The sequence below is a fragment of the Somniosus microcephalus genome, chromosome 9 (genome assembly GCF_052327205.1).
Source record: "Somniosus microcephalus isolate GS21.2 chromosome 9, FLI_Smic_1.0, whole genome shotgun sequence".
NCBI lineage: Eukaryota > Metazoa > Chordata > Chondrichthyes > Squaliformes > Somniosidae > Somniosus > Somniosus microcephalus.
Genome location: NC_140995.1, coordinates 90,290,581 through 90,303,465, shown reverse-complemented (window position 1 = coordinate 90,303,465; position 12,885 = coordinate 90,290,581). Strand labels below are relative to the sequence as shown.

Genomic DNA, 12,885 nt, shown 5'->3' with positions numbered 1-12,885 from the left:
AAGGTGAATAAGCGCTTGCTGTAAAGTGCAACACTGATGGCACAATTTGCCTTCAGGTTAAATTGCAAGGCTGAACAAATGTATTGTGCTTTAAAAGGAGAGCAAGAGAAATTTGTGGGAAATGAACAGCAAAGGCCTCTGGAGAAATTATGGTATGGTTGACTGCACTAAGAAGCTCCTTTCTCCTTCATTTGTTAAGCTATGCCATTGATCTAAAGCCTCATTACTGTTGTGTTTGCATCCCAGTGGCCTAATTCTCAATAGACAGCAGCAGCTGAGGCCGCTTTTGCGCCAACATTTTCTTTTCACAGAATTCAATGCAAGTACAGATTGAAATGCACTACACACAATGTACTCTTTGGCATAACTGAGGTGATGTGCTCAGTGGTGGATTGTAATACTATTAGAAGCAGGGCCTCCCCTGTGAAATCAGAGACTCTGCAGGATTAATACCTCAAGTAAAATTGAAAAAATAGGCTCATTCAAAAATTCCGTCTCAGAAGTGTAATCCAAGGAAACTAAATCTTGTGTAAAAAGTTTGTACTCTGTTTGAATCACATTTTCAAAAAATCTCAAGATTTACATTTTTGATTAGAAACGCTAGAGGTCATTTTCCCTTTCACCACCTGGGCAATAATCTGAGAGCGCAGGTCACCCAGTCCTTGTAGAACCTGTCCAATTTTCATCCCATTGATTTCAATTGTTGGTTCAGTATGGAGAGCCACGATTTTGCTTAAAATAACTAAATCTGGTCAGAAATAAATGCAGATAATAGGGAAGAAAGCACAAAATAAACCCCATAAATCAGTCAAAAAAGTAGCATGTTAACCAAGTCTCTAAATGTTTTTTCATTTATCTGATGCAAACTTTGTGTAGATTAGATCCAATAATTTACAGCATTCAGGTAAGAATTCACAAATGTATACATTTATTCACATAATCAGTTTGCCATACTCGATTGGACTCCTCGATAACCATGTTGAGTTTGAAGAGTGGCACTCACACCACACTATGGTTTATAGACGCCTAATTTCCTGAGCAGAACAATGGCTTTCTACTGCTCATTGCAGTCTGGAAGGCTGTAGGAGACAGCTCTATCCTGTTATTGACTGAACGTGCAACGCCACAGACCAAGAATCATGCTTCTAGCTCCCAGCACCAATTTAGCTCGATACTGTAGAATTACCGAAGAATTGCATTGTTGTGAGAGGGGAGGATTTCTAGACTCAAGTCAAGAGCTATATTTTCTTATAAACAGGCTGGTTTGCTTGTACACAATAAGCCATCGATACTGTATATATAAATCGACAAAGGTTTTATACTTTTGCTAAATTGTGTTTTTCTAACAAACACCAAGACGCCATTGCTTTTTATTTAAAATAATCTTTTAGTTATTTGCTTGCATCTCATCAGAACTTAGCAGGAACAAAACTGTTTTAACTAGTAGCTGGAAATTAGAAACATACACCACAATCTCATGCATGTGAAGCGAAATTCTGACGATCAATGACACTTCACTGACGGCGAGACAAGTCTCTGAAGAAAAATTGTACTTTGTTCATACAGGGCCCGAATTACCTTCAGGGTTCTGCCAGAATCTCGCTGTCACACTGGCAGAACCCAAGGGAAAATAGCAGGGACCCATTATTGCCCAGTTTTACTGGTCTGCCTCATAAGGGGCATAATATCTGCCCACCCTTTACCAAGCAAGTGTTGTATTTCTTGCTTCCTTGTCTCATTCAGGACCCACTGTAATAAAAGGGGCCGGTACACTGAGTGAGAGGAGGCATACCAGCCTCCAGATGGGCATAAGTGGGCCCTACCAATGGGGAGGGCGAGTGGGTGGGCAGGCCCCTTCCCCATGGTGGGCAGGTGCCAGATTTTTAGCCTGCATTGGGCAGGTGGGCACCAGTGATGCAGCAACATGGGCACCTGCCAGCCCCATGCAAATTAGTTGGCCTCCCACTGATCCCAAAATAACCACTGGGATCGCAGCCCACAGATTTTTGGGACTATTGTACACAATAGCTTTATAAGAATATTAAGCAGAATTGAACACTCGAAGCATTCCACATCAGAAAGCAAAGTTTTTCATGTAGCTATACACCATTGTTTGCAAACCTGAAGCAGTGTATAGTGTACATAAAATCGATTAGTCGTCATATAAAGATAAAAAGAAAGGAATTTTTAACATTTATAAAATTTAAATGGCCTGATATTTGTTCCAAGCATCAATTTAATATATTACCTATATATTGAATACTGACAAGGTTGAATTAATTCTTGTTAACATTTAATAATCTAGCACTCATTGTGCTAATATGAACACCTTTCACTTAAATGTAATTATCTCTCTGAAGAATAAATAAATCTAATCAGTCACTGATGGGGTCATTCTTCAAAACTGGTCCCCATATACTAATGAAGCCAGTAGAACCCCTGGGAAAGTCCTTGGGTCAGGACGCCTTCCCACCGAGAGAAGAATTCCTCTGGCCATGTTTGCGATTGTTCTAGGAATACCAGAGGAAAGAGTCACGTAACATGCATGATGTTGCGACACACAAAAGTGAGCAGAGGGATTCTGACTCCACATTGGCAGAAGAAAAAGCATTTTTTTTGCCAATCCTCTTCACTGCTCTCCTAAAGGCTATGACGTTTGGAGATGCGTTTCCAGGAATGTCAGCAACCCTTCCAGTACCTCGCCCCAGTGGGCACTCTTCACACTCGAGAACATACGAATTAGGAGCAGGAGTAGGCCATACGGCCCCTTGAGCCTGCTCCGCCATTCAATAAGATTATGGCTGATCTTCGACCTCAATTCCACTTTCCCGCCCGATTCCCCATATCCCTTAATTCCCTTAGAGTCCAAAAATCTATCTATCCCAGCCTTGAATATACTCAGTGATTCAGCATCCACAGCCCTCTGGGGTAGAGAATTTCAAAGATTCACAACCCTCTGAGTGAAGAAATTCCTCCCCATCTCAGTCTTAAATGGCCGACCTCTTATCCTGAGACTACGCCCCCTAGTTCTAGACTCTCCAGCCAGGGGAAACAATCTCTCAGCATCTACCCAGTCAATCCCCCCTCAGAATCTTATATGCTTCAATGAGATCACCTCTTTTAAACTCCAAAGAGTATAGGCCCAATCTACCCAATCTCTCCTCAAAGGACAACCCTCTGTGAGCCAGTTGAGTGTTGGCAGCTATGTGGAGGGAGTCATCGCCAAATCTGTTCCAGTCTTCATTTAACGACCAGACAGGTGCACTGTTCAACCAGTCATCGGATAGCCATCAGTAGTGACTGATCGGTGTTTCCATCCTAATGCAAGGGCACTGATGCGCTATCAATTACTCATAAAAGACTGAGAGTTAAGAGAGTAACTAAAGGCTTTTATTAACAAAAGAATGAAGGTCTGCCTCGAGTGGTCGACCGGTCCAGAAATACAAAGGGCTGGGGAGCAGTCACCTTTATACTAGGACTTGTGGGAGGAGTCAGCCGAGGCATGTCCAGGCATGTACACAGTGGAATACAAACAGTGGTTTACCACAGGCACGGAAACAAACTGGCCCAGCTGAGAGAAGACAATCAAATGTTCAACAGATTATAGCTTCATTGGAATATCACAAATGTGCTTATAGCTTTGTAACAAACTTCCCATTGCCAACAAAAACAATGTTTTTTGTCACCCTGAAATGAGGTGGGGTTAGAGCTGGCTTATCTAGAATGTTTATTTTGGACGAGTCTCGTTTTACCACATCTTGTTAAAAGTACATAAAACTTGTTCCCCCCACAAGCAAAATTTACAGACATTATACACAGGAAATCCCATCTCAGTCCAGACATTGGAGCAAGTTGACAAAATTGGGATATGGACAATAGTTGAAAAATAAAGACTCTCAAAACCTCCAGGAAGTAATTCCTGTTCTTAATTTTCCCTACAAAGTATGGATTATTCTCCCACAGCAATACCATTTTAGGAAGGGTTGTGGTCTGATGCAACAACAAGCTGCACATCCCAAAACACAGTTAATACCAAACGGAAGTCTGTCGAGTCCTCGTGTTAGTTTTGTATTAATTCACATTCTGACTAGAGCCCTCGTTAAAATGCCCTCGTCAATGTTAACAGTGAACACATTGTTCCTGTCTTTTTGCCATATTCTTGTTTGAGGATATTTACTGAATTCCTCAATTTCATCAGGACAAAGTACTTTTGTTGTGCCTTTAAGTGGTGCAAAATTTAGATTTTACGAAATTGCATTAGATTTTCAGTTGCATTCAACAACATTGCCAGCTGTTGCTACAATAAGACCACTCAGTGGGATTAGATGAGTCAGCATGTGGGCAGCAACTCCCCAGCCCGCCCCGCCCCTCCATCCAATTGGACTGCACCCATTTCTTTTTATATGAATCAGAAGCCTCTCACTAGATTATCAGCTGTCAGAAGTATTTTAAAGAAATGCGGAATACTTACTCAAGCTGCTTTGCTAAGACTGCTGACTGGAAAAAGTTTTAAAAAAAAAGTAGTTTCCTAGCTACCTGCCTTAACAAAACTGGTCATTTTACTTTGGTGGTATTTCTTGCTGCGCAAATCTATTGTCGGGAACCACTGGCAATGGTACAATATAAAAGCAGCTTTATAGTTTCTGTGCCTCCATCCACTGATGGCAGACAGCCAATCTCAACCCATCTCCTGTTATGGCTAAGAGATAATAATAATTCAACTTTGTCATTGTACAATGCACAAGTACATGAACAATGAAATGTGATCTTGCAAGCTCCCATGAGTCCAGTACAAATAACATTAACATTAAACGTAAATAGCACCGTCCTGGGAGAAGCAAAGCCGCTGCGTCTGTGCGCGCCGCCATTCCATTTCCACCATTCCTCCTGTCTGACAATCTTCAGCCCAACGCCCGGGCCTGCTCACCAGCCGCCCCTCCCGGGGCTCCTTCCGTGACCTTCTGCACCTGGTCTTCCACTGATGGTCACTCCTCCAAGTACTAACCAGGCCTGGTTCTAGCTTAGCTTCCCAAGCCTTGCCAGTGACCCTGTCCCTAGTCCCAGGAACAGGGGATATACTAACAACAGGATATACTAATTTAGAATGACTTTCTATGCTCCCCATCTACATTCACACCCAAGAATGGCTACATGAATGAGGTACTGTAGAACTACTTGCGCCGTGGATCCGTAACCCACTGTCTGACAGTGACCTTGGGAAAAAGGAGGAAGTTGCACCAAAAAAGGCCTTACTACATTTCCTCTCACTATTTTCTCTAATGTCCAGCAAGTAGTCTTTGGTTGAGTAACTTTTGATTCTTGTATCAATAGTTATGAAAAGAACAGCTTGGTTGGCACATCATATTCTTTTAATGTCAGTGCTTGAGATGACGTACTAACACCCAACATCATCTTCATATCATAAAACTACAATTCCCAAATGAATATCTGTTTACTTAAGTAATGTTTGAACCATGTGCAAGAGTTTGGAAACTAATGTGTCTTTTTTATTGAAGAACATCATCAAGAGATTCATTTCCTTTGAAAATAGTTTTCTTTTACATGGCATTTCCCCTCTTTTTATGAAGGCAGAGTCTTTGCTCGGATACAATCCCATGTCCTCACCCTACGTCCATGTGTGTGACATTTGCAACAGGTCATAGAGAAAGTGGGTCGAGAGGGGGAAGAGGGCAGGGTCGAGAGGGGGAAGAGGGCAGGAGCGAGAGGGGGAAGAGGGCAGGAGCGAGAGGGGGAAGAGGGCAGGAGCGAGAGGGGGAAGAGGGCAGGAGCGAGAGAGGGAACTCTGCCTAATTTTCCCCTCCTTTACTCAGGTGCTGAGGCCAGTTGCATTGCCCTTGCTGTCATCTGGCTGAGATCAGTTGACTCAGCACAGACCTGGAACTAAACCAGGGCTTTTTCTGCTCTGCACAGCTTGCTAAACCATCAGGAAACATGCAATACTCCGATTTACATTTATCGACAGAAGATGCTTTGTTAGACTCCTGAACTGCCTTCTTACTACACACACTGAACAAGTTAACTGCCGAATTCTAATACAATTCTTGAATCCAAGTTCTATTTATCATACACAAGTTTTTTTTACTGTACAATTAGCCGTTCTAAGTAGAATGCAAACACTGCCATTGTACTGTATAATTTATGTAACACACACTTTGTACAATTTCCCTGTAGCTGTAATGACCTCAGATGAAGCTATATTACAATAAACATCACAAATACTGGTCACAAATAATTTATGATGATTTATGACGGTAGTAGTATATAACCCAGGGGCCAGCCACAACTTTACCAAGCTTTGTCCAGTCATTGATCCAGTCCCATTCCTGTTTCCACCCCCAATGCTGCTCTACCTGTTTCACCATTCACCACCCCTCTCCATTCCACAAAGAGTTGACACAAAGCATCGGAGATCGTGTCACCTTACTCTGATTCGGCAATAGAATAGTCTTCGACATTTAAATTGATTGAAGCACCTGCGGTGGACAGTACATACAACTGAGAAAGCTAAATGTACTGTTCAGACACAAACACAAAGGCAAATTGAGTGGGAAAAAGTGCATGAAGGGCACTTGAAGGAAAATGAAGAGATACGGAAAGAAGAAAATTGCAAACGCCTCAACAATCATGTAGGGAGGATGCATGGTATGGGGCTGGTGCAGTATCTGATCTACAATCAAACTTTAGACAACTAGCTTGCAGAATACATTGAAAATCTGAAAAAAAACAGAAAATGCTGGAAATACTCAGCAGGTCAGGTAGTATCTGTGGAGAGGGAAAGAGTGTTAATGGGATGGATTTTACGAACCTCAGTGGGTGACGCCGGTGGCAGGTCCCGGCCCCCCTGCTGGCTCCATCCAGCTGGTGTAGATTGCATTTCCCTTGATTGGGCTCGTTAAGCCCGCCCAGCGAGTTTCCCGACCAATTGAAGGAAGTGGGTCTGATGACATCATTTGATGATGCATCATCAGCCGGTTTCCTTAAAGAGGCCATGGCCAACTTTAATTTGCCATTTGTGCTGCGTGTTCTATAGCATTGAGATGCTGCAAACACTGATGAGCACTGCACAGAGGTGCAGGGCTGCACCCAGGCTCGCCCATGACTCCCTCCATATACTTATTGAGGGAGTCACAACACGCAGGGAGGTCCTCTTCCCTCCCCAGGACATCAACACAGCCTGGTTGCACATTGCAGAGGAGGACACAAGCAGGGATGTGGCCAGGAGGACCTGGGTGCAGTGCCTCAAATGTGTCAATGATCTCAGTAGATCACAAAACATTAGTACAAAGCCATACTCAACCTCATCCTGCTGTGTCTCATCCCATCACTCTGCCTTCCCTACCCTACTCCTGCACATCCTTACATCAACTTACCTTGCACCTCCACCCATCCCTCTCTATGTACATTATCACATTCCCATCTCACTAGCCACCCCTCTCACTCACCCTAATGCAATCATACCAACTTAACACACAAAGGTAGGCACTTTGTTGTTTTATCCAAATTTCATGTAAATTTTCTGTAAATGTGGTGTCAAATATTGAAACCTTTATTTTCAACACTTTGAGTTCTTGAACAGATTTGTGTGCACCTTTGGAAGGGGCTTAGTGAGTTGCAGTGAATGGTGAGACATAACATTACCCCCCGCAATGGTCATGAGTGTCAAAGGACTGGCTTGGGCATTGTAGGGGTGCTTTATGGTGTTGGTGTGGGGTAGTGCCATCTTGTGACAGCCAGTGTGTACAGCATCAGGTAAAGTAAATCTGGCCATGGTGAGGCCATCCCTGGTGTCCTGGGAAGCAATGTGATCAAGTGCTGATGCCCTCTGTCCTGTGCAGCATCAGTTGATTGTGGAGAAGGTTGCTGGTGATGCTGGTGTTCGGGCTGATTGTGGTGGGATTCTGAGGACCAAGGTGAAAGAGTATAAAGGGCACCAATGCTGATGGAATAGATGGCAGGCGAATTAGATATGACAGAAGTGATCTGTCAATGATGGGAGAGGTAATGAGGTCAGACTGGATGGATACTTGTGTAAAGACTTGCAGCATTCAGAATCTATAGTGGAAATGCAGTTTAGAGAAGCTAGTGGCTAAAGGACCATTTCTCAATCAGCTGGTAGCTTTGACTTGACATTTGAAGCTGTCAACTCATCAGCTGATTCAATGTCCAGTGACCTCCTGCCTCAGCTTCACAGACAAGGTCTAGGCATAGCAGGAAACTGGTGGGCGACCTGTCAAATTCAAAAAGCTGGGAAAAAAGCATTAAGTGGCGATAAACAAGCCACTAATGATTTTAATTGCCTCCCCCACCGCTGTGTGTTGGGTCTGCTCAGCGCTGGCAGACCTGACATTTGGTAAAGGCGCATGGCGACGGGTTGACAGCGGGGTTCCAACCTGCTGTCAAAAAATAAAACACTTGCCCAGCCGACCCACCACCGATCGTGCCTGCTAACCCCCCAGAAAATTCCCTCCAACGTTTCAAGTCCGTGACCTTTCGTCAGAACTAGAGAAAGTTAGAGATGTAACAGATTTTAACCAGGTGCAGAGGCAGGGAAAGGGGGGAGGGGAGAAAAGAACAAAAGGGACGGTCTGGGAAAGGGTGGAAGGCAGCAGTGGTTAAAATGCTACAAATGGGAACCACCGCTGCCGTCTCAAAAAATAGGGGCAAAGGTTATGATCTGAAATTGTTGAAGTTGATGTTGGGTCCAGAACGCTGTAAAGTGCCTAATCGAAAGATGAGGTGCTGTTCCTCAAGCTTACGTTGAACTTCGTTGGAACAGTGCAAGAGGCCGAGGACAGAGAGGTCAAAGTGGGAGTGGAGCGGGGACCGGAAGCTCAGGGTCACGCTTGTGGACTGAATGGAGGTGTTCCGCAAAGCGGTCACCCAATCAATTTTGCTATTACATTAATAATCTGGTTCAGAAAAGTAGTTATGTGTACTGTATTTTATCCTCCTGCATGTTTCCTGTAGTCTTCGTGTACTACACAGCTTCTCCACCCAAGTTCAGAGCAATATCTTAGCTATAGGCTCTCTTCAGCAAACAGATGCATACGCTTCCAAGCTGCTAAGCTACCATTCTGGCCTTGACAACAAATCGCAAACCATCCAAGACTGGGAAATTCAGTACCCAACTGTTACTGAATATTGTAGATTGGCACTCAGAACTGAAAATGATGCCAAGCAGCATGGAGACTTATTGAGGCCCATTGAAGTATAGCTCTGCGCACATGCGCCGCCAGTCTCGAGACTCATGTAGGGAGGATGCATGGTACGGGGCTGATGCAGTATCTGATCTACAATCAAACTTTAGACAACTAGCTTATAGAAACAAAACTACTTTTCTGAAGCAGATTATTGATGTAATGTGCACTGTATCCAATGCCAATTGAAAACAGTGCATTGCTTATGGATTTTGGTCAGTACTTTTAAGCACATATGTATGGTACATATGGCATTGGTTAAAAAAAACATAGCATTGCTTTATGGTGAGTCTGTGACAACAACCTATAAAGAAGCGAGACATTTAACCAAAAAAAACCCACAAATGCCCTGGTTTATCACTTGACCAAATTACTGAAAGGGGTTTATTTGTAAGGACATGTGGCACCAGGAATTTGTTGCTTATAAGAACGAATACAAAATTGCACGGATTTAATACATAAATTATTCCACTTGTGACCGCCTACATATGCCAGACAATGTTCTTACTTTTGGTGTACAATCCAGTTCAGCCCTTTTCTGTATCCCAACCACATATATATATTCTTTTTAAATGCTAGATTTTCCAAATATTCACCCATGGCAAGGTACCTGGCTCACCATGACCGTGGATTGGGGGGGGGGGGGGGGGGGGGGGGGGGGGAATTGCAGGTACGTTGTTTGCGATTTTCTGATCTATGCACTCGGTGGGTCAAATACCTGACCATAGGCGGGGACTCAAAATCCACACCTTAATTTTCTGCTCGAGAAACTTTAGCAGCTGAATGAAGTTTGCCTCAAATAGAAACTTTAAATGAAAGCACTTTGAATTAAATCTCTTTCATTCATGTCTTTGAATGCAAACATTACTGAAAGTTGTTTTAATATATTTGGAGTTTGATAGTTCACTGGCAGGTACCCCAGATTACTGCTTGAAGCAGTTGGTACGGTATTGGTGGAGATTCTGTTCAAAACAGATCCAGTGCGTCACTACTCGATGTCTCATTCTCTTGAATGTATTTCAGAATATCCAGTTCATCCATGTCAGCCGCTGTGCTTTTAAAGGAACTGGCTTCTGCTGTGGGACAGCTCCTCATTTCAGATGACACGTCTGGCTTTTTAGGCACAGCTGGCTTGGTTGGCACAGCCGGCTTGGTTGGCACAGCCGGCTTGGTTGGCGCCTTTGATCTTGTTTTATTGCTGGCACTCAGCTTCAGCAATTTATCCAAGTCATCTTCAACTCTGAAAATATTAAGAGCACAAAGACACGTGATTAATGATATGACCAATTGTTTGACACCAGCATATTTTAATGTATTTTTTAAAATATTGTATACATAACTTCCAACTGCTGTCTACATGATCTGAAATACTGAAGAATATACAAGTCTTTCAAATCATACGTCACTGTTGGAAGCTGCCCAGGTTGGATCAATGGCAGTTCAACAAAAAATAATTTTGCTGCTCAAAAAATGTGTAAGTGGCATGTGATCAGGGGTCCAACGACCAGTACCATGGTTTTAATAGGCGATTTGTAAGAGGAACTGGTGGCTTATGCAAAACAAACCAAGTAGCAGCTCTAGTTCAGTTATAGTGGCCGTGATAAGTCTTAATTTAGCTTGCATAAACCACTGGTCTCCAAGTATATCCCAATATAATGATTGTAAATTTTTTTTAAAGTGATCTATAACATTAAGTATTAATTTGGGCAAACTCAAAAGTACAGATTAGGCGAGAAGCTGCAGAGTGGCATGCATGCTGACATTATGGGATGTGGTCCTAAACCAATGGAAACAGTTCTTTTTTTTAAATCAAATTAAAAAAAAAATGAAAGCCACATTGGAAATGGGTGGTTTTACAAAATAATGAAATCATCCCTATTCTGTTTTGAAGGAAATAAAACAAAATTGCAATGTGGCTCGGTGGATGTGTAAACTGCAGAGTGAACAAGTTATAAAAAGCTGGTATAAAAACAGAAAATGCTGGAAATACTCAGCGGCGTCTGTGGAAAGAGAAAGAGTTAATGTTTCAGGTCAATGAAAAAGTTAGAGATGTAACAGGCTTTAAGCAAGCAGAGGGGCAGGGAAAGGGGAGAGGGGAGGAACGTACAAAAGGGAAGGTCTATGATAGGTTGGAAGGCTGTTCAAGCTTGAGGAACAGCACCTCATCTTTCAATTAGGCACTTTACAGCTTTCCAGATTTCAGATCAGAACCACTGCTACAATTTTTTCGGACAGCAAGTGCTGGTAATGATTCTGCTTTTGTCATTTTCAGCTCTAGACCCATCTTTTGTTTCGCCTTGTACCATCATTCCCTTTGTCATTTAATAGCTCCTGCCTTCCACCCTGTCGCATACCTTCCCTTTCAGATTTCCAGCATCTGCAGTATTTTGTTTTTGTATAAAAAGCTGGTGTTTTGTTTGCACTAAAATGTTTTGATTTCTGAAATTCATACCCGAGCACAATGTACTTGACATATTGGGAGTTCAAACTAGTGCAGGAAGCAAAGTTCCTGTACAAAACAGCATGCCACATCTAGTATTTCTTTTTCAAATTACTGCTTCCATTTTGATAGTTACTATATAGATCTATACTGAAGTCACACATAGGCAGTGTATCCTGGGATAGAAAGTGTTAAATGTGATCGTGATTCAGTTCTAATGTACTGTAGAGGTCAAACAGAAGACTGCAAGAGCCAGGCCTGGACCTGGCAGCTAAAATGCCACTGGCAGGTTTTTGCAGTTAGAAGTTGTTTAGAAAGAAAGGAAATGCCAACAAAAAGCTAGCTAGCCCACAAAAGCGACAGGGCACATGGTTGAGAGAAATGAAAATGGAGTGAGGTTTGTTTATAATGGTTACTCTCTGTTCACTTGCTGTCTAAAATAAAGCAGCTTTAACAATTTGTCTCTAGTCTTCTCACCAAAGTACTTTTCAGTCTGCTTACTGTCAAATTGGATAAGGGCAAGATATCCAACTTGGATCACAAAGGGGTCCTAAAACAACACCCCGAGGTTACAGGATCGGTTACAAGATTATAGAATTAGGTATTGGGCAGTATGACCAGTGGAAGACACCAAGTACTTATGACAGTGACCATCACTGCACCCAGGAATATCTAAGGGAGACCCAATATTTGTAACACTTACCAATTGCAAACAGCAAAGCATTGGTTACAAAATCCCACTTGCCTTCAAGAGAATTGACTATACTGTTAACTATTGAAATAAATACCTGAATAATTCTTCAGTGTCCTCATCAAGGTTTACATTTATGGCACCACCTTTAAGCTCATAGGCAGCTGGAAGTAATAAAGGGTCACCTGTTCGGACAGTTCCACCCAAGTCTGGGTCCTCAAATAATCTGAAACCAGCTACAGAAAGATTTAATGTTAATGGACAAGTTATCACTTCACAATATGCATTGTTCACATTATAATTCGGCCAAAAGCCAGTATTTCCTGCTCGTGATCCATATGATAGTTAGCTTCTATATGCAAGCATATGCTTCCTCTGAACCAAAACTTGATCTTATATGCAAAGTATCTAGGATGTCATGTGCCCTAGGTGAATTATGAGCCTGTTTACATGAAGATATACACTGAAAATGGTAGGACTCCTGTCACTAGTGACCTTTCCATAACTGGTGGAAAATAATGTTAACAAACCATATG

General features: G+C 42.5%; 1 protein-coding gene across 1 annotated transcript in view; it reads right to left on the bottom strand.

Annotated features, from left to right (window-relative positions):
* Positions 1-9,487: 9,487 nt before the first annotated feature.
* hs1bp3 (HCLS1 binding protein 3) overlaps positions 9,488-12,885 on the bottom strand; it is a 151,204-nt gene continuing 147,806 nt past the window's right edge. The window contains exons 6-7 of the mRNA XM_085996833.1: positions 12,447-12,585; positions 9,488-10,458 (exon numbers count right to left, since the gene is read on the bottom strand). Of these exons, the coding sequence (XP_085852959.1) occupies positions 10,185-10,458; positions 12,447-12,585 (413 nt within the window). The 3' untranslated portion in view covers positions 9,488-10,184. The remainder of the gene's footprint in view (positions 10,459-12,446; positions 12,586-12,885) is intronic.